Raw genomic sequence first — 22,604 nt, 5'->3', positions numbered from 1 at the left:
CCAACAGTCAGTTGTCAGGTTACCACTTGTCAACCAGTTAGCTTAGCACTGTCTTTAAGACTATCTAAAGTTTTCTTGTTTCTTTTATGTTCCTTCGTTCCACGTATGTTTTCCAATGCATTCTAGGTCCAAAATTATATAGAGCTTTTAGGGAGCTGCCTAAACTCCGAGGGATCTACCCCTTCTCTCGTACCTATACTTTAGGACTACTGTCTGTCGCTCTACCTCATAGACCTCACAAGGAGGTTTGACCTCATATTTCGTTGTATGATCAAACTCACATTATTTATATATGTGCATTGTACACCTCTTAAATTGTATCATATAACAGTTTAAATCCTTATTGGACACTTGTGTTAATTCAAGGTTGTAAAAAACGCTTGGCGTTAGCTAGTCGGTGGACTGAGGTTAAGTGATTAATTGGTTAGGCAGAGATTAATCGGAGGATTAATCGGAGACCATTAATTGCTAATTTGTTGAATTTTAAAAACCTAAATATGACTAATATCATATCAAAGTTCATAAATACCACTAATATTATAACAAAATAGGTTAATATGATTAATACAACACTAATCATACCTCAAATAGTTTCCATTGAGATAAAACTTCTTCAAAATGTTAAAATTTCATCGTTTCATACTATTTCACTCATTATTTATGGGGGGATTAATCGCTAGGCGCCCTCTAATCGGTTGAGTAGCGCCTATGAATTAATCGGGACCTAGTCGGGATTTTTACAACAGTGGTTAATTCTAATTATAAAAATGATTGTTAAAATCATCAAAATATATTCTATAATAGGATAAAAATAAATAAATTTGGAATGTACATGGATAGTCATAAGATTTGCATTATTTAATTTCTCTAGTCATAAAATCAAAATTCATTTGCATTATTTAGTTGATTAATTGTTTGGTAGCAAAGTACTACCATGTAAAATACCTATATTGGATTTCTATATTTCCATTACATTTTAAACCCTAAAATTTCATAAGCCCTCTTTCATCGGTCTACTCGTTTCCTCAGTTCGCTCACATTTCGATTTTCGACCTGCTGCTCTCTCGAACCAGGTAAATCACTGTGGCTGATTCAATTTCCGATTTTCTCGATTCTTCAGCTCATTTCGACTTTGCTTCTTCCAGATCCCCGTTAAGGTCAGTCCTCAATCTCCTCTCTGTTTTTATTTATGCATCCAATCAATTGAATATTTTTCATGATTTGCTTGCCGATTATGGAGTTTGTAGAATTTAATCGAAACGATGAATTTACTCTAAGTTCAACCACGATTAAGATATTAGGTTAATGAGGTAGTTTAACTTCTACCCCACACCTTCTATACGGTTTTTCTGAAGGGTATCTGGAATTTGAATCTGTATAGTGGATTATGAATTTGTAATTTTTATAATGTAGGTTTAGTCTTATTTGCAATCGGCCCAGATATGATTTTGTTATCTGCTATACGTTTTCTTTGATTAGGCCTTCTTGTTTATAGCAAACAAGACTTACACTTGCTGTTCTCTGATTTATCAGAAACTTTAGAAAGCAACTCTTATGCTTGCACAAATCATGATGAATGTGAGATAAAATGGAAAAGAAATAGAATCATTTTATCTCTAAAGTTTTAGGGTATCATGCATTTTCTTCCATGTTCTTTCTTTGCTTCTGTTATTATTTTGCTTTCAAGTATTCTTGCAAGCATTTTCTCATTTGCTTCCATTATATAAGTAAAAATAATAAATTTTATCGGGAATAAACCAAACTAATGACAAATTTCCATTTTATTGACACCCACCAGATCTAAATCAGTGATCAATCAATCATGCTTTTTGGGGCAATAAGATCCATAATCCGACCTGTGTCAAGAACCCTAATTTTATCTCGCTCTATCACAACCACTTCATCCCCTTTAACTAAACCATTGCTTTCTGCTGCATACACCAATGAGCTGCACCCCCTTTTTGGGTCAATCCACAAGAACCACCTGTTTTGGGGGCCCACATCAGTAAGGGCAATCCAAAGTCTCACAGATACCCGGTTCCCAAAAAGAAGGCCTGTTGATAAGCCACGTAGGAAAAGGGCTAGCTTGAAGCCTAAAGGTATGGTGTAAGTTTAATGACTCTATACATTGTATTTACATATAAATAAGAAATTGAATTCAAATTGGATTGATTTTATTGATCATTTGTGGAAATGTAGGGCCTTATGCTTGGGTTAAACATGTTCCTGGTGAACCAATTCCTGCAAATCAACCAAATGAAGGAAGTTTCAAACGTAGAAACGAAAAAAAGCGAATAAAACAACGCCATGCCTTCATATTGGTATCATATATTTTACACATTTATTTATTAATAAAAACCCGTAAGGTTAGTAAAAAAGAAGAAGCTAAATTTGGGTTTTTTTTTTTTTTTGATGATAAAAAGTCGGAAAAGAAGAAACGAAAGGCGCAAATGCAAGAAGCCAACAGAAAGAAAAAGATTGGGAGGATAGAGAGAAAGATGGCTGCAGTTGCAAGGGACAGGGCATGGGCTGAAAGACTGGCTGAATTGGAACAGATTGAGGAAGACAAGAAAAAGGCGGCTATGAGTACGACGGCTTGACGGCTTGGTTTTGAATGTTTGGAAGTTTCTAGATACGTTTGATGATGAAGTGGACATTAGGATCTAGAAGTGTAGCCTTTCGAGTAATTTTCCAAAGATTTTGTTTGGTTTATATCAAATTGTTCATTTCTATCTTCATTTCGGAGAATAAGTTCTCACCTACTTCAAGGTTTCCATATTTACTTTTTTTTTTTTAATAAAAAAACGGCTAAGGCTAACCCATACACGTAATATTCTACTCCTAAATCTACACATTTTGTCCAAAGTGGGACTTGAACACTAAAAAACTTTGGCTAACTTTGGCTTAGGGACATCTTTGTGTCAACTATTGATGCTTTTGTTAATTATTTACTTTATCTGATCATTTTGCCAACTAGGTTCATGGGATATGTGTGTTTGTATCTCCACACACTTGAATTGGTGAAAGCTCTTCGTCTGAGGAGATTGTGGTTATGGAGTATGATTCACCCTTTGACCATATAGTTGTTAGACAAACCAATGAAGAAAATTTTCATGCTTGTGCATGGCATCCCCTTGAGCCCTTATATGACTCATGTGATCCCCTTGTGCATGGTAGAGGTAGTGGTGGAGGTAGCGGAGGTAATGGTGGCATAGGTGGTGGAGGGGGGAGGTAATTGTGGGGGTGGTGGTGATGTTGGCGGGGGAGGGTCCATGCAAATAGTATGCATATCTACCAAAGACTAAAGCTCATCAACATTTAATATACATGTGTGGCTCATTAATCAGTCTCAATCTTTCACGTGCTAAAGTTTAATCTCTAATTAGTGCCACTCGAAATATAAGATGATGTGTGTCTATCGGAAACTGAAATTCAATCCATAAGTGTTGTTCTAAATTAGTTCTGGGACATATTCATCGGTCTTTGATTTATGGTATCAAGAACTCACTGATAATATTAGATATTATAATTTAATTATTCATAAGTATCCCCATGCTGATTGGAGACTACAATTTAGTCCCTAATAAATATCCCTCTGATGATTAATATATCAATCATTGACCAAAGGGCTTGTAGCCTTCGGTGATTAATATATCAACCATGAACCTCTGACTAGTATGTTAATTAGTGTCACATACTAAAAATCATTGACCAAAGGGCTTGTAGCCTAGCGGTATACGGTGTTGCCCTCCCTACTTGAGGTTGAGGGTTCAAGTCCCATCGTGGACATAGGTGGATTTAAGGTGTAGTTTAGGAGTAGGTTAGATTTGCCGTTTCAAAAAAAAAAAAAATATCAATCATTGATACATGGTATTCATGACAATGTTAATTAGTGTCACATACTAAAAATTTAGTCCATGATAAGTGTCCATTTGAATGTAAAGTAACACATGTCTATTAGAGATTAAAATTTTATCTCTAATAAGTTTCCCTCAAAAATCATAATCGGTGTAAATCTATTAGAAACTCAAATTCTGTCTCTAATAAGTTTCTTCAAAAATGAAAACCACCACAAGTCTATTAAGGACTCGAATTCAATCCTTAATAGATTTCCATCCAAGATAAAAATTAAGTATGTATATCATAGACTGAAATCCAGTCTCTAATAAGTTACCCTCCAATGTAATTTCGCATAAATAGAATTGGGACTAAGTATCAGTCTCCAATAGGTTTGTTCAGTCTCTAATGATTAACACATTTAAATAAGTCTCAAATAGTATCGATGGCTGATTAACCAGTCTCTAAATTTTTAGTCATAGATGCCCAATTTTCTTGTTGTGAATGTTATCTTGAACTTTTGTATGATTTTGGTATGCTTTGATTCAAACATGTTAAAACACCTTTAAAAGCTAACATTATAGTAAAACCAGATGGTCTAGATAAAAGTGAGAACCTGCTAGTTAATGTCACTGAGTCTCAGAAACTCATATAAAAACTATAACATCCCAAAATCACGATAATTTTTTTTTTCCATTTTTAATCAAGTAAAATCATTGTTTTCAAACAAAACCCAAGTCAAAAACCAAGTATCAAATACAAATATCTCAGAATCATAGTGTAACAAAATCTCCCAAATATATCATCGAATGATGTGTACGATCATGCATTTGCTTTCCCCCGATCATCTGAAGTACCTAAAACATGAAACTTAAATTGTAAGATAAAGCTTAGTGAGTTCCCCCAAAGTACCACTGTAACAAACCGTTATTTCGAATCTATGTAATAGTATAGATCAATTTGCAATACTTTTTAAAATAATAAAGAGAAATGTTCGTATACTGTGTGCATTAACATAATCGACCATCAAAAATGAAATGACATCAAGTCTAACACAAGGATTTTGTGTTACAAACAAATGATTCCAAATTATGATAAAATGACATCAAGTCATCAAAAGTATTTCAAAATGTTAAACTCTTCTATAAACTTATATTTTTCCTCAAAGATCATATATATATATATATATATATATATATATATATATATATATATATATATATATATATATATATATATAAGATTTAAAAGAATTAGGACTGATAACTCACTTTATTTCCTTTTCCTTGTTTAGATGTGGATTTAGGGTATCGGTTATTTGTCCGACTACCGTTTCAATTTTAGTTATATATCTTATATATATATATATATATATATATATATATATATATATATATCCTTTGTAACATGTCGAGCAAGGGGATGCATTCATGAATAGTTAGCATCAATACTGAAAGTACATATAAATTATAATAGGTATAATTTATGAGTCAAGAACACTAACTCACGAGTCAAGTATACTAGAGTATACTATTTTATAAGAACATGGATTTATACTAATGTACAAGAACAAGAGTTTGATTCAAAGCTAAACAAGGGTATACAACTTTCAAGTAGATTTGGAGTATACTAAACAAAGAAAATACTATCAATCTTTTATTTCAGAATGATTGGGTTTTTATTATACACGTAACGTTTATATGCTTTTTATGAGACAACATGTTCAAGTTGTTTATTCATTTAAACAACATAGTTAAAGTCCTAATATTATAACCAAAATCTCCAGCAGGGAATCAAAACAAGTGTGTATAGATCTATATCGGGATTGACAGCCCTGCACTTGGGCTGCTAGCTACAATCGAGCATACACGCCTATGAGTGACAATTGTTATCAACATTTTAACACCTTCAAAGCGTTGTTTTAGGCCATCTATTCATAGTATGGCTATAATAACTCATTAAAAAGATATTAACAATACGTTAGTGTATAATTAACTAAACATGAGTACATTTTCAAAGTACTAGTTTATAGAGATACTATCACACCCCAAAACCGAGAACGGCGGAAACGTTCTGGGGCGGAGGACGTCATGTACAGTATCAAAACACAGTATAATAGTAAACAAGTAAACAACATCATCCATTGCATTAAATAAATAATTTTAATACAAGTGTGTTCTGTAGTATATAAGACACCAAAACATTAATCAAAATATAAGATGAGTCTTGAATGCGCTCCATCTTCTCAAAAGTTGGCATCAGTACCTGTCTACTGATGACCTGAGAATACAAGTTATTTTGAAAGAGTTTATCAGCATTAAAGCTGGTGAGTTCATAAGTATTTAGTGTCTATGTTTGTATCAAAATGTTCGAAACAGTGTTTGAAGTAAGAGTTTGTAAACGTTTGTAGTAAAAGTTCAAATGATATACAAACCAAATCTTTAGTATTTTCTCAGCATGATTTTTTTGTCTAAAAGGGTAGGCTTAATTGATGTATTTTATAAGAGGTAAAACCTATAAAAATATTAAGATATATATATATATATATATATATATATATATATATATATATATATATATATATATATATATATATATATATATATATATATATTTGGGGGGTGGGGTGGGCTTACTAAAAAAGCGAATTTCCCTCTTCCTGGTAATGAATTAAGCGGCAGCGAGGAGGTCCGGTTCCATAGCGATTTCGTCTGCTTTTGGAACTTAGATTCCTAGGGACAAAGAAAGTGACTTCGGACTTTTGAATTCTCAAAACCTCCTTCGAATTCAAGAACTTGAGAGGGTCTCACAGGCATCTCTCTTCGAGCGGCAGTGCAAGCTCGGATGGTGTTAGCGCTGGCAGAAAGTCCTGGATTAGTTTGTACCGGTGTAGGTTGATTTGTATTGAGAGTAGAGTTAGTGTCATAACTAACAAATTAGCTAGGAAATTCTATACTTTTGTAAACGTTAAGAAGGCAACAATTGTAACCATAACTTGAAAATGTGTATGATGTTCCATCAAAATCCAATTATAAAGGCCAAAACTTTATACAAGACACTTAAAATAGTCAACTAAGGATTGAAAACCATAAGAATCCCGATTTAAGTCCATTATGGACTAGGATTCTCTTATTGGGCCTAATGGACCAATAAGCTTCCAATTTGACTATTTTGGGCTTAGGACCCTTAAATGGGCTTTAATTGGACCCATATTTATAAAACTTAACATTTTGGGCCTAGATGGGTCTAAAATGAATTGGTTTACCCTTATGGGGCCTTATTGGACCATAATTGATCCAATTAACCCTAATGGACCATAAAAACCCATTCTTTTATTCCATTTGGGTCGTAAACTACCCAATGGGCCGAAAATTTTCTCTATGGGCCTCATGGTTTCGAACAAGCCAAGAGATTGAGCCCAATGCCATTTTCTTTCACTTCATTTGGCCCATTTTCGGCCCATGTGTGTAAAAAAGAAAATGGATAATTAACTTAAACCATGCCACCTCATTTTTAATTAAAGGATAACTAGGCATTTATTTATCATGTAACCAAGCACTCTCATGTTTCCATGCACTCCTATCCCCTCTCTTATTAACCCTTCGTCCGTAAACAATAAACACACATACATAATATCAAACTCTTTCTAAATACACAATCAAGAGCCCCTCTCCCCTTTCATCAAGAATTTTCGAGAATTAGAAGCATTTCAAGGAGGTTTCATCCAAAAATCACTTCAAGTTACATACTAGCGAACTCATCAAAACTCGAAGGTCCCTTCAAGGATCTAACTAGAGCCAAAAATCACACCACATTCTTGCATTCTTTCATCAAAACTAAATCCAAACCCAAAGGTGAGTTCTTACTCCTTGTTTTTCGGTTTTTACATGATTTTTGGTGGAGAATACAGGTAAAATGCGTAGATCTATGTGTTATATGCTTGATATGTGTGGTTTCTTAATTTATTTTGTAAAAATGTGTTAGATCTTAACACATCTCGACGTCTTAAACAACAATGAGTAAAAATCCATGAACTAAGACACCTTATAGATCATATTACCAAGATAAAAGTGTTCACATGCTTAAGATGGGAAAAATAAAAGCAAAAATCTTGTTAAGTATCATATTTGTCAAGTAAACAAAAGATAAGGAAAAATAGTGACATTTACGGTTTTATAAGGATCAAACAGGTCATACTTGTATAAAACTGGGTTTTTATGATAACCATACTTTTCAAAGGGCCAAAAGTGTAAATTTTAGCCTAATGGGCTTAATATTTGGGCCTCACTGTTTTGGGCCCAAATTTGCGAAAAATAAGAGTTTTAGGGTTAAAAATGTCATTTGATCAAAATTTGAGCCATAAATGTATATAAACCAGATTCAGGGGTGAAAATAACATTTATTTCTAAATTGGGGCTAAAAATGCAATGTTTTTGGATTTTAGCCAAAAATGTAAAATTCATGGGAATCGGGCCAAACGTCAAAATTTTTTACAAATAAGGGCTGAAAATGTAAATTTTGATAAATCAAGGGTTGAAATGGTCAAATAAATATTTTGAGTCAAACGTGTCAATTATTAAACCATTGGACCAAAAATATAAGTTTTTATCAGGATTTAAAAATGGTTTGTTTTATAAACTAATAATAATATTATAGATCAAACATTGGATATCTTAATATCATAAGTAAATGCCTCATGTAAAAACACTATACCGCATCAAATATTCAAAAAATGGAACAATCGTACGAATATTGGGTCTGGTACTTGTAATACACGCTTATTGGGCATTCGTGATCCATTTGCATGTTTATTGGGCCCAATATATTCAAATCGTGTCTGTTGGGCCTTAGTGACCCAATGACATGCTCAATGGGCCTAAATTAATTTTTACATGTTATTGGGCCTTAATGACCAATTCGGATGTTAATTTTGCCCGGAGAGATTCATTGTATGCTTAATGGGCTTCAACGTGTCCGTTTGCATGCCATCAAGCCTAGAAATAACTTACGTGTTTAATGGGCCACATCTGTCCTTATTCATGTTTGTTGGGTTGTGCCTTTCACATTCAAGTATCATCAGGTGTTAGTAAATCAAACTATGTTTAACATTAAACATATTCATGTGGAAATCATTGGGGTGTGGTGAGAATTATCGGTCGACACCATTGAGTGTTTGGTCATAGCCTGTAGTTATAATCAGAGTCTCCAGGAGGGAGAGCGAGAGTTTGTGTATAGATCTATACGGGGGGTGACTCCCTCACACTTGAGTTGTTCGCTACAGTTAGACTTGGCCAGTCTAGGGTGAAAAAATCTTGATCAAAATCGGCGTTTGGAAAAATGTCAAGACAGACGAATTAGTCAGTTATCATGCATGGTTATAATGACTCATATAGAGATCCATTACCATCTATACTTTTCAGGGGAAATCAAATTCATATATTGTGGCGCATCAAAACAATTCATACAATAATGCAAGTACTACAATACTGTTATAGATCGGAAAATATCGGTTCTTTCGGGGAAAATACCATCATTCACTTCCTTTTATTTATATCAAATACAAAACAAGGAAAACTTTTGGATTCATTCATTTATACATGTTTTGAAATCACACACACACACACACACACACACACATATATATATATATATACACACTAGATCATCACATCATGTCGTAAACAAATTTTACAGAAAATATCGGATTTTCTGGGTTAAACAAACAATACAATTTCTTTTGATCAAATATGCTTATGAACTCACCAACATTATATATGTTGACCATTTTCAAAATAACTTGTATTCTCAGGTAACCATTAAGTCGAAGAACCTTCAAGTGTATTTTGGGAATCTTATTTTGAGAAATGACAACTCTCGTACAATTTCTGTTTTGAATATGTAATATTAAACAATGTACTTGATGTGAAAAATGTTGGTTCTATTATGTAATGTTTGGTGATGATTGTGTTATGTTTCATATATATTCATTGTGATGATATTTCAATTGATAGTCACACGAGCCCCCGGACGATTCCGTCGTCTGTTTCAGGGGTGTGACAGTTAGAATTTTGTAGTGTTATGTATGATCGAACTAGTTCTTATAAATAAAAGAGTTGTTCAAGTTTGGAAAATCACGTGTTTATGGAAAATCAACAAGACATTAATATTGGCTATATCTTACTTTATGTCGATCATATTATTCTTACCATATCCTGTAACACCCCCCTCTGGCACGTATCACAATATTGTCCGCTTTGGGCCACTCGGCACGAGGACTTCCCAGGGGGTCACCCATCCTGGTACTACTCCCGCCCGAGCACGCTTAACTGCAGAGTTCTTATGGGATCTGCTGCCCTCACGGCTTTAAAACACGTTGTGATAGGGAAGGTATCCACACCCCTTATAAGGAATGCTTAGTTCTCCTTCCCAACCGATGTGGGATCAGATCTAACCCACTTTCCCGAATCGAGTACGGATCCTCTGCTTTCAATAGTACGGGCCCATACTACATTCCACATCTATCCGTACTTTCCTCAAGAACTGCTTTGACTCCACCAGGTCCCTTTTCTACTACTACTGCTCCCAGCACTCCCTCATCCTAGGCTTACCCTAGGGAAACCTTTGACTCAACTCAAACCAGTCCTCAGCTGCTGAAGGCCTCCTCGTAATGCCAATTAGCCATCACCTGGATACCATCACATGTGACGAGGCTCAGATAATCCTTCAAGTAAAAGACTTGTTCCTACAACAGTTGGACTCAAACAAGAGCTGCGCAATAGGACCAAATCCAACACTCTGAGATTATTCAACCCTGATCACATGTGACGTGACGTATCCACCTAATGGCTAACTCCCATCACTTAGAATCCCACAATGCGCAAAGCAAGCAGCATTCAGACAAGGGAAAATCTAACCATAACATACTCAAGCAATCATATCCACATAGCAAGAATCTGAACTAGCATGCAGCACAACTCATAAACTCAGGCATAACCTAATCAGACTATCCTACTACTGACTATTCAGCACTATCGTGCAGATCAAAAGCACATATAACAGGCACATAAGGCATCCTCCCTAGATCCTTAGTCCTAATCTAACATGTTGTTCTATTAACTGATAATCAAATCATAAACTTGTATGGGTATTTTGGGGTACTTACTTGAGCTCGGTTGATTGCATGCACCACACCTCTTTTCTCTTTTCAAAGTTCTTTTCTTTCTGAATTCTTTTTACTTTTCTAAAACTAATTTCTTTCTCAAAACTCTTTTTACAAAACTGTCTTTCCATTTTGAAAACTTCCTTACCAATTCCTCGGTTTGAGTTCAGACACACCCGAGAGCATGTCCGAATCCCTCAAACCAAGGCTCTGATACCAACTTGTAATGACCCAAAATTTAGGACCAAAAATTTCTTTTAATAAATCATTACTTAAACATAGTATGAGTATAAGTTTCCAAAACACATGTTCATTATCAGAGTAAACATTCCCAGGCTGTCTAATCTATGGTGTGTGCCATGCGATCACCCCGAGCTCTTCCCTCCGCTACCGGAAGTACCTGAAACCAAAACTGAAAACCGTAAGCACGAAGCTTAGTGAGTTCCCCACCCTACCACATACCACACATAACCACATACTGCACATACTGGGCCACGCCCACTATCTTGGGCCTCGCCTGCTATAGCGGCCCCGCCGCTCCAGGCCTCGCCTGGCTTCGAGCCCCGCTCGGATACAGATCTGTTTTACTTAGGCCTCGCCTGTCACAGGGCCTCGCCCGCCAACAAATAATAACACATAACATTTCACAACACATATCTAATACATGCAACTGGTTCTGTCCTAAGGCCTCGCCCATGTCCTGCTACTGATGAGTCATGGGACCCCGACCACGCTCCTAATGGTAGTGAGGTACAGGCCTAGCCCACCCTCACTCATGTTCTAGTTTGGGCCTCGCCATTATTCTGCTACTAATGAGATATGGAACCCCATCCACACTCTGCTGTTGGTGAGATACGGGACCTCGCCCACACTCACCTCCCTACCAGGTACATACATGTATCACACAGACAACAAGTATAAACTATCATATAAACAATTCCTTGGGCACCCGCCCGCTATTGCTGGACCTCGTCCTGCTGATAATACTAGCATATTGTGCCTAGGGCTAACCCCCAGGTCTTCTACTCATAACCACATGGGCCGACATTGTGGCCTTAGACCCATTCACACAAAAGGGTAACTCACCTGCACTGGCTGAACTTGCTGATGATCTCACTAGTTGCTGCCTGACAACTCACGGAACTCCTGCTCCCCTTGCTCCCCGAACTACCAATATCATTGCAACACTGAGTCTACCTGACCCTCGAAAGACAACCAAGTCCACCCTGGTCCAAGGTCAAAGTCCTGGTCAAAGTCAACCTTCCAGGTCAACCCTACTCGCCGAGTCACCCTACTGACTCGCCGAGTTCAAAATGATCAGATTCCTTCCATTCGCGACTCGACTCGCCGAGTCAGTCCATGACTCACCGAGTCTACCGATTTCTGAGTCCAGACCTGTCCAACTCACTGAATCTCCACCCGACTCACTGATTTGAGTCACAACTCGAAGGGTTTGGGGTTTCGCGACCTGACTCGCCGAGTCCAAGAACAGACTCGCTGAGTACAAGGCAATCTTCATACGACTCGACGAGTTGTTCATCCCGCTCGTCGAGTTTCTCCACAACTTCATGCTACTCGCTGAGTCCACCCATAGGACTCGCCGAGTCCCTTCAGTTCTCCTTACACGCAGAGGACTTTTGAGTCATGCATGGACTCCAAGTTGTAGATCTACCCTTCCCAAGACTATTCCACACGTAAAGTTGCAAACTTTACGTGTACAGAAGGAGATCTAGGCAAAACATGCCAAAAACTAGGGTTTAAGGCCAAGGGGCTTCAAAATCGACTTAATGGCTAATACTTTATGCTTCTCCAGACCATAACACACTTGGATCTGAAGTAGCAACTTCAGATCTGGCTTCTAACTCATAAGGGTGGCTAATCATGGCTTAAAAGCCCCAAAATTCACAACCAAAATTAGATCTAAGAGAAGGAAATGACTTAATACCTTCAATACTTCAGAAAGGTTCCACAAACTCCAGATCTGAAGCAAATCCTTGAAGCTTCACTGATTCCCCTCCTTCTTCTTCCTTCAAATCACCCAAAAATGGCTTGGAAGCTTGAATACACAACAATGGAGGCTTAGGCTTCGTTTTCTGAACAAGGGGGGGCTCTAAGGAACCCTAATGGAGAGAATAAGAAGCTTAAATAGCGCCCAAAGTCCCGGATTTAGGGTTTTCCTCGCACAGACTAGACTCGCGGACTCCACTTGGCCGACTCGCCGAGTTGGCCACTTACACCTTGACTCGGATCCCGCTCGGACTCGCCGAGTCTACCCTTAAAATTAGGGTTTTTCTTTCCTTTCTTGGCCTTCAAAACTTTGGGTGTTACATATCCCCTGGTTGCCTTCGTAAACACACTATTTAAAATCTTGTCCATAAATTTACCATAGAGAGTTTAGTCCCTTGGTTATTTCTTTGGCATTACGGTTGCCCATCCTCCTTGTGGGCCTTATTTATGTCAAAGAAAATATGTTATGGAAATACTCAAACGTGTCATTATATAATCTTTTGCATCAATCCCACTCGTATTGATACAAAAGACAAGATCCTCGTCACCATCGAATCGGTATATGTTGATCACTTACTAAAGTGGAGACTATTCGGAGCTCTTTAAATACGTCTTAACATATATGATCCACATGATTATCATATGATTTCCTTCAAACATATATTGTGCTTGCTTAGCGGCACTCTTGATTACAATTTATCCGTTTACAAAACATGTTACCACCTCCGTGCCTACAGATGCCTAATGATGATGATTGGGATGGTTCCTAGACGTCATTCCATTTCTCATTATTTCATATTTTGGGAGATAACCTTATTTCTTGTTCTTCAAAATGACATGCAATAGTTTCATGCTCTAGTGATGAAGTTGAATACAAGGGTGGCTAATATTGTCTTTAAAACTTGTTGCATACGAAACTTAATAACGGAACTCGCACTACCCATTACCAAAGACACTTTTTTCTACGATGACAATGTGAGTGTCATATAACTCTCCAACAATTATGTTTAATACCAACAAACAAAACTGATATCCACTTTATCCAAGAACAAGTCGCTAAAGGCAACATCCGAGTTTTTCTCGTCCTTCTAAATTCAAATCATTGATATCTTTAGCAAAGGACTTTCAATTTTTTTTTTAAAACTCCCAGACCAAGTATGCTTACATCTCTAACAGGGGTGTATTACACTATTATCATATTAGTAATTAGTGTTAGACTAGGATTCGCATGGTGGAAGGAATATTTCCAAATATAAACCTACCTATCTTGTATAAATAGTTGATGAATTAAAGAAAGAAGTTCAAGTTCAAGAGATCAAATACCACTATTAATGACAAATTTTGCATCTATCAATATGTACAATGATTTTTCAGTCTTAATTTTTTTTTTTTGAACAGCCACGTTAGTATTTGCCTATAATCAAACTCGGGACCTAGTGGGTTAGCCCCAACTTGTATAAATTGTCAATAATTAATAATCCATATGTGGTGTTTACCTATACGTAACAATAGGGAACACAAGGAGTCTCTTATATAAGGGGTTGAGGTGTGGTTTCTTTACACATTTATTTATTCTGTCTCAAATGAGCCACATTATACAGTTAATGTGGTGGGAACATGGTCCCAATGATTCCCAACAAATTCAAATGAAATATAAAGAGAATAACCAAAGACAAGAATATAAGTGGAAAACATCATAGTCGAAGAACTACAAGTCTCCATAAAGAAAGATCCCTTATATTAGAAATTATAATGCAGACTATTTTTTTTGCTCTAAACTCAAACAAAATAATAAAAGAAAGATTCAAATACTCCATGTATATTTGATAGGTGTGTTTAGAAACCAAAGTATTAAACTCTTTTTATAGGCTTGGACACCATTCCATCTTACTACCTTATACCAATATGGGATGAAAAGATTTCTTCCATTTAGCCAAATTAAAAACACAATAACATCTAGAGGTTTCTTTTCCTCATGAAACAAATGGAGGGTGATATAAGAAATTTCTTACGAGATGGTCTTTAACCTTCCAGGATAATGATTAGACATGTCAAAATGGACGGTTAGAGATGGGCACAGACAGTTATTTCTAGGTTCTATTCACATATAAAGCCTCCATCTGTTGGTTCTTGGCATTGATCCAATTTGGATCATGACAAGCATCATTACAATATTTAGGTTCCAAAGATTTGACCATATTTGTAGCAAAACAAAGAGATTTGGTATCTAACATGGTATAATTAACAACCTTTTCTACAACATTCTCCATTCCCTTATAGCACACAATTTTCATACACCATATAACAATAGCTAACGAATCACACACAGCACATAATCATCGATAAGCATTTTTCATGTCTTGCATCTCTAATTAGCCATTGTTGTAGGTCAATGCACTATATGGGGGAATTTCATTTTCATGAAGCGAATCAATGATGCTATATAAAGAATTTGTTACAAGAAAGTAATGTCATGGAATACTCACACTTTACACATACCAGCATACATATTTCTAGAAATCTGTTGAAAAGACATGAATGCCCTCATCATATCCTTATTATAAAAAATAGCTCGCACAAACAACAGCAACATATGTAAACCAAATCCACATCACTTCTTTTTAAAGATAAGATAAAAGAAAACCCACACCCATTCATATTACAAAGAACCGGAAAATGCAAATCACTCACTGTACATTAATTCAACATTCCCAAACAGTTGGATATGATATGATATGATAGACTTGCTCAAAAATGTGGAATTTATGGATGATCAAAAAGACGGAATTGCCCCAGCACCTCGCTCACTGGAGCTTAATAAAAAAAAAATGCACTATATCGTAATTTTAAGAAAAAGAATATAACGAGTCTACATCTCTAATGCATATCTTGTGTTGTACTTGTAGCATGAGTTTGTGTAGTTTAAAGATCGGAAGTTGGGTAGAGTCCAAGAAGGGAATTGCGATTGTTTCCATTGTAGTATTCTGAATTCCCGTAAAAGGAGGAATTGGAATTCAATTCCCCGGAATTGGAAGACTTATTACGTGATCTTTGATTCTTGGGGGAAGCTGTGTAGTCCATTGAACTGCTTCCGGAAGAATACATTGATGATGTTGGGAGACCTGTCGGATCCTTATTGGTCAGACTGTAACCCCGTTCCACTGTTTCGGCTTCTAGTGGTAATTCGTCCAATGTCTAATATAAAAAATGAATTGATTGAAAAACATATAATCAATTAATTAATTAATAGAATTTTATTAAATCAAATTGAAAACCTACACGAAAAGCTTGTTGAAGAACACGGAGGAGATCACGGGTACGTTTTCTCTTTGTGGCAACTTCATCGGGTTCTTGTAACATTTGTTCAAATAAATCATCTCTGTTTAAATTAAATCAAATATAAAGTAACTAAAGATAATATAATGCTTGTTGAATCCAAATAAGTTATCATTTTACATTAAAAATATGAAAAGTACCTGTAAAGCTTTTTAATGAAGACATTATGCAACTCTCGTTTTGTATGGTTAACCTGACATTGCATCAAAAAGAAATATATATATAAACATTAGAGAAGCTTCTCGGAATGGAAAATAAATAAAAAAAAAAGAAATATATAAGATGAAAATTACCAAAAAGTGCATGATGGCTTTGGGCACATAATCTTCAATGTTCTTCCTGACAATGTCATAATAAGATCTCAACAACAATTTCGTAACATTAATCTCAATAGCCTCCTGATCAGAATTGGCATCAGATGGCCTCAAAACCGTTGGTGGCTACAAAAAAATAAAAAAACTATTAGTATTTCTTTTGTTATATTTTTATAAATTCTATTGATAACTTCCATAACACACCTCCCTTAAATGGATCATTGAAGAAGAATAATCCATATGATCAATGGTATGAACAGGTTCATTAAATGGTTTGCTTGAAGAGTTTTCTTTAATGGACATTCGGTTATCTGACCCACCAAAAATTGATGAGATCCCCCAGCTTGTGCTTCCTAAAGAAAAATCACTCAAAGTTATGAGTTATATGCAAGAAATAGCAACATACTTCTTTTGTTTATTTGTTTATTATAATAACCTATTTATATATTTTTCAAAGTACAATGCTATAAGTGGGTAGATCTTTTAAAGTATAATAGGAAAAAAAAAATACTTTAATTAGAAGAAATGGAAGTAAGATGCTATTTCTTACCAGATGTCGGCTTCTCAACCTCGCCAACTGGACGAGACCCAGGCTGATTATGCTGGAAAATTGAAATTTCTAAAAATTAGTACCAAAAAAATAAAAATAAAAGCAACTTACTTTAAGAAACTGTATTTTGAAATAAACCCAATTATAACATTCTACTTTCAATATTTTTCTTATAGAATTTTTTTGCCAACTATAGCAGAAAAAATTGCTTTGTGTTTGGATGATATTTGTCAAAAAAAAAAAAAAAATCAAAAGTAAAAAGTAGTAATAGAAAGAAGGGTTAATCTCATAAAACACCTTACATTTTGTATTTTTTTGCCTAAAAAAGAACTTCTACTTTTTTCATTTTTTCCTAAAAAAATGTGAGGGCTTTTTCAGGAAAAACTACAAAAACTTGAGGGTTTGTTTGGAAGCAGTTAGAAAGTTGAGGGTTTTTTATGGAAAAAAAAATACAAGGCAAAAAATAAAGTTGAGGTTTAATCCGGAAAAAACACAAAATATAAGGTCTTTTATGATAAAAGAATTTAATTATAATGTTATTAAAAAAACAAATTAAAGAAAGTAGATTGCTATTTTGAACATGTGAAGCATTATAACAACCTGCTCTGTGACAATTCCATTGACCTGTCTACCAAGAATTGCACGTGACTTGATGCCTCTTTCAGATTGTGGTGCTTTGTCATCAGCAGCATCCTGACCCAAATAAAAATTATTAAAAAGAAAAAAAAAAAGTCAGAAAAGATGACATCAGCAAGTGAGTAAACAAGCAAACATAATATCAATCAAACTGTTTAGACTTTAGAGTTTCACCTTTTGCCTTGAATTTGTGGTTGTAATTTTAGAAGACTTCACCAGCTGCATTGCTGTTTCAACAGCTTTACTCCCACCAATAAAATTCGGGTGTGAAGTGTTTATATAATCCATCTGCAATAGATATTGGATATCACTTTATGAGTTTTAAATTTTTTGTTTTAGAAATAATCAATTACACCATTATATATACCTCCATTTCAACAATGTGTCCAATCATAGTCTCTGAAGGTTGAAGACCATCTCTTAAAAAGTTCCCAATTACATCATCCATTCGTTTCCTAAGAACAGGAAACCTCTGAAGCTCATTAACCATACAGTGATGACTCATCTGAGACACAAAAACTACAATCAGAATTCCAATGTAGTAACACTTTCATCAAAATTAGATAGAATATGAAAAGATTTGATCAACTCCAAACCTTAATTAACTCATCATAAATAAATCTTGCACATTGAACACTTGGATCTAATAATCGAGCAATTTGTCTTCTTATAAGAACTTCAAAAGGAATCTGCAAATGGACATAAAGCATCCAACTTTAAGCCTATATAATAAATTATTCAAGTAGAAGCATCTGTAGGGTTTAGGGTTTAGGGAAGAAAAAAGAAAGAGAGTAAGACCTACTTCAGGCACAAATAATGCAGATCTTGGGCCGGTTGCATTTTGTATGGCTGTGCGAATGTCATCATCAGTCAAATCCTCACAAGGGTCAACCTCCTGAAACAGGAATACAATTTCATCAGCTATTAAAGATGAAAAAAAACATATGCAGATCATTATATTTCATTTGAAATATTTATCCTGAAAAGGTTGAATGCAAGAAACAGCAATGTACCTTCATTGGTTTGTTTATTATAGTATCCTACTCTAGTTTATTAGGACATTATACTATGAAAATCTACCCAACTATAGCAATAAATTTATAAAAATAGCTTTATATTTGGATGACATTGCTATAATTGATAAATTTTTCACAGGTCAATGCTATAATAGAAAGAAATGAAAGTATCATTAACAAATCAATGAAAGTACAGTGTTATTTCTTGCATTTATCCCTGCCTAAAGAAAAGGTTTCATTTACGATGAGGAGATCCACTCATGAAATAACAACATGAGCCTTATAAGCAAATTATCCATAAGAAACTAAGGGAGAAAAAGCTTTAAAAGATGAATCAGGTGGAATAAAGGGCAAGCAGTGTAGAAAATAGAAATATTATGCATGTTTATAGATAAAACTTAAAGTATACAGACCTCCAAACTCTTCACAAATATTGACTGGAAAATATAATGTATTCTTGCTCCTCCAGAAAGCTCAGATGTGGACATCTCTTCATTCTTTCCCTCAATCATTGATGAGAAGGCTGTTTAAAGAAATTAACAGATTAATTATGGGATCGATACCTAGAAAGTTATAAAAATATATATACATTTGGCTCAATTTATAATGAACAAAAACAAAAAAAGGGAGAAAAGTCACAAACCTTCTGAATACTTTGAAAGAATATTCAAAAGAAGAGCTCCCATGCCTGCCTGCAAATTATCAAAAAAAAAAAAAAAGTTATATAATACAAAATAAAACTAGCAAGATTCAAGATCATGATTATCCATAAGATATACCTTTGACTCTGTGATCTCTCCATAACTAGCATGCTCTTTTGCCACTGAAACTAATGTAGCACTAATGCGAGACTTCAACCCTGGTAGCACTGTTTTGATATGTTGCACCAAAATCTGCAAATCAAAAGAAACAGATAAATATCATCTTTTAACAAATATCACATTGTTCAAGGGTAAAAAAAAAAAAAAAAAGATTCTTCAAACAATCACAATACCTGGTTCAGCTTCTTTGCTAGTTGAGGCACACCACAACGATCAGCAAGCTCATTATAAACCTGCACTATAAATAGTTAAATTAACTAAAGATCTCATCAATGCTAAATTGTTAATTTATATATAAAAAATAAATAAAGTAAAAAAGTAGTCATACCGGACGACTGCGAAAAAACTTCTCCTCAGCCACAAGTGCATCTTTAATTGTCCGATTAAGCATAATATCCTATTTAACAATATTGTATATAAGTTGTGAGATTAAATAACACAAGAAAAGCCCCACAAGTGCATCTATAATAATAAAGTTTGGTTTTTTAGTGTTGAAGGAAGAAAAATACTACCTCTTGACTACGATTTACAACACCCACATAACCAAGTCTTAGGGGAATAACTTTTCCAAGCAAAAAGTTACGGGCGTCTGTACCTCTATCCATGATGTCCAACTAAATAAAATGAATAGGATACAACATGTCAGAAATGAATAACAACAGATAACAAACAGGAATATGACTAAAAATTAAAACTTGGGTTTATGTATATTGCACCTTTGTTATCACACCAATTGTTCGGTAACCTGTCAAAATAAAGAGTATAATATCATTTTAAAGAGATGATTATGATTCTACTCAAAACATGACAAGTGACATCAGCACAAAGTCACATACCATCTGGATCAGCATTTCCAGCAATCTGAAGGGCGTCTGAGTTGGCAAGGTCTGAATTTGCTGGTGTAACAGCAAGAATTAAACAGCTGGGAGTCTTAATGTATGACATTATCATTGTTCTGATGCGAGCTTCAATATCAGAGGGCTGATCACCCACAGGAACTTTTGTTATGCCAGGTAAATCAACCAGAGTTATGTCAAGAACATTAGGTGAGAAAATCTTTAAACGGATTTGCTTGTCAGAAACACCCTTGTTTCCCCCTGCTTCCCTGTCAGTCTCAGCCTATAGTATCCATATTTTCAGATAAGAAATCAGTTGTCAAATCTTACTTGACAAGAATATAAAGTGCTTCATCTTTCTGTTTAAAGGCTAATGATCATACAGAATTCAAAGACATTGTTACTCTGTTAGCATGTAAAGTTGTAAACAACAAAATTCTATTCGATGTAAGTTTCTGTAGGTAGTAAAATTCGTCTAGGTAGCTAATTTTATAAATATGACCAATGAGTTTACTTCATATTAATCCTTCACAGGTACACTTGAACAAGCTATGATATAATATCTCGGAAAAGTAGCTTAATAGAATACAAGTTGACATCAGGGAAACATCTTCGCTTACTTTCTTTTGTCAAACTAAGAATTGATGTGGTGGAGATAGAATGTGCAGTTGAATTATAGGAGTTGTCTATGCTTGCCTAGAAGAGGATGGGAAATCTAATGAAGATCAATATTTTTGTCATCCAATCATTCTAATTTCGTCTTAGGTTAGGTCAAGATAATCTACTGTGAGAAATATTTAGATACAGCTATCACAGAATATTAGTAGCGTGGCATAAGTGATCCCAATAGATGGTAAGAACTAGGATGGAAAAGCACGCAACCTAGTGAAAGTAATATAATATGGACACCAACTGTCTCTGCAACCATTGGAGGCCATTAAACTAACATGATTTGAAGTGAAAAAACATAACAAACTATAGGAATCACACCTGAATTTCTCTACGAATTTCATTGAAATCATAGAACTTTTTCCCCGGTACGTGCAAAAATTCACCATACTCTTCATCTGTCCCATCGGGCTTCCGCTTGATCTGAAGGAGCTGAAGCACAAGCGGTCGGCGCGTACAGATATCGGAACCCCTAGGCAAAAAATCACGGCCTACAAGAGCTTCAAGCACACTAGATTTACCACTGCTCTGGCTACCTACAACGGCAACCTGAGGGAGCTCGATAGTGGACGAGCTTCCGAGTTGAGCGAATATATCTTGAAGCTTGTTGACGATTGGGATGACGTTGTGGCCAAGCGGAGCGGCGTTGGCATTAGTTGGCGGTGGAGGTTGTTGCTGTTGAGACGTGGAAGGAACCACTGGTTCGTCGCCCATTGGGATGAAGATCGATCGAACTGGAATTTGGTGAGGATGATGAAACCCTAAGGTTGTAGGGTGGAAGGGTGGAGGAGAGAGAGTATGTTTGAAAAGGAGATTCTAGAGAGAGAGAGAGGGAAAGACGTGTGGAGGTGTTTTGATTAGCGCCCAAGCCAGCTTGAAAGTCGATTTCCCCTAAAGTTAGCAACTCAAAGAGCTGGACTAATTTTACATCATGAACTCGTGAACTTCATGATTTAGAATAACACTATATTTATATATTAAAAATTGGTAATAAAATATCAATATACCAAAAAAAAAATCATATAATCATATATCTATATTAAATATTTAAATCTTATCAAAATATCATACCAACAGCAACTGATAACAATAAATTAATAAAAACTAATGGTTCACACATAATAGAAAATAAAGGTAAAAATATTCCTTAAAAAAAACTTGAGTTATGTCATACATTGATCAACCTAAGTACGTAGAGACATTGAAGTTGCGTCTTGGCATCGCCATGACATGCGTTCTAAAAGGTTGATAATAAGTTAATAGCATTAATATATAATCATCTATTTACAAAGTATACTTTTCAATTATATGTTGGCTTGACAATTATATGATACTCACTATCTAATCTTATAATTGTACACTTCATTCCAAAATTGTAACTAAAACGATTTGGACAATGAACTGGCATACATGTGATTAAGTT

At 35.2% G+C, this 22,604-nt stretch overlaps 2 protein-coding genes across 3 annotated transcripts; one reads left to right on the top strand and one right to left on the bottom strand.

The window, feature by feature from the left end:
- The first annotated feature begins 970 nt into the window (after nucleotides 1–970).
- Nucleotides 971–2,762, top strand: LOC145018842 (protein translocase subunit). Of its 2 annotated transcripts, none has more exons than XM_078976702.1 (4): nucleotides 971–1,157; nucleotides 1,799–2,099; nucleotides 2,200–2,321; nucleotides 2,424–2,762. In XM_078976702.1, the coding sequence occupies exons 2-4, from the start codon at nucleotides 1,823–1,825 to the stop codon at nucleotides 2,598–2,600; spliced, it is 576 nt and encodes a 191-aa protein (XP_078832828.1). In that variant the 5' UTR covers nucleotides 971–1,157; nucleotides 1,799–1,822; the 3' UTR covers nucleotides 2,601–2,762. The 2 variants fall into 2 exon arrangements, with proteins under 2 accessions (XP_078832828.1, XP_078832829.1); XM_078976703.1 differs by having other exon boundaries at nucleotides 973–1,073.
- Nucleotides 2,763–15,636: 12,874 nt separating this feature from the next.
- On the bottom strand, nucleotides 15,637–22,106 carry LOC145014803 (dynamin-related protein 3A-like). Its single transcript, XM_078973243.1, has 20 exons — nucleotides 21,503–22,106; nucleotides 20,513–20,795; nucleotides 20,393–20,421; nucleotides 20,189–20,290; nucleotides 20,005–20,073; nucleotides 19,850–19,909; nucleotides 19,635–19,748; nucleotides 19,499–19,547; nucleotides 19,269–19,378; nucleotides 18,642–18,734; nucleotides 18,436–18,528; nucleotides 18,207–18,344; nucleotides 18,014–18,127; nucleotides 17,804–17,896; nucleotides 17,204–17,255; nucleotides 16,858–17,006; nucleotides 16,633–16,779; nucleotides 16,480–16,532; nucleotides 16,283–16,382; nucleotides 15,637–16,198 (listed from the first exon to the last, which is right to left on the bottom strand). Exons 1-20 carry the CDS (start codon nucleotides 21,893–21,895, stop codon nucleotides 15,926–15,928), a joined length of 2,514 nt encoding a protein of 837 aa, XP_078829369.1. The 5' UTR covers nucleotides 21,896–22,106; the 3' UTR covers nucleotides 15,637–15,925.
- Between the last annotated feature and the right edge of the window lie 498 nt (nucleotides 22,107–22,604).

This window comes from Lactuca saligna, chromosome 9 (genome assembly GCF_052625555.1).
Source record: "Lactuca saligna cultivar CGN05327 chromosome 9, ASM5262555v1, whole genome shotgun sequence".
In the NCBI taxonomy this organism is placed as follows: Eukaryota; Viridiplantae; Streptophyta; class Magnoliopsida; order Asterales; family Asteraceae; genus Lactuca; species Lactuca saligna.
Note: the sequence above shows the minus strand (reverse complement) of the source record. Positions and strands in the feature narration are given on the sequence as shown.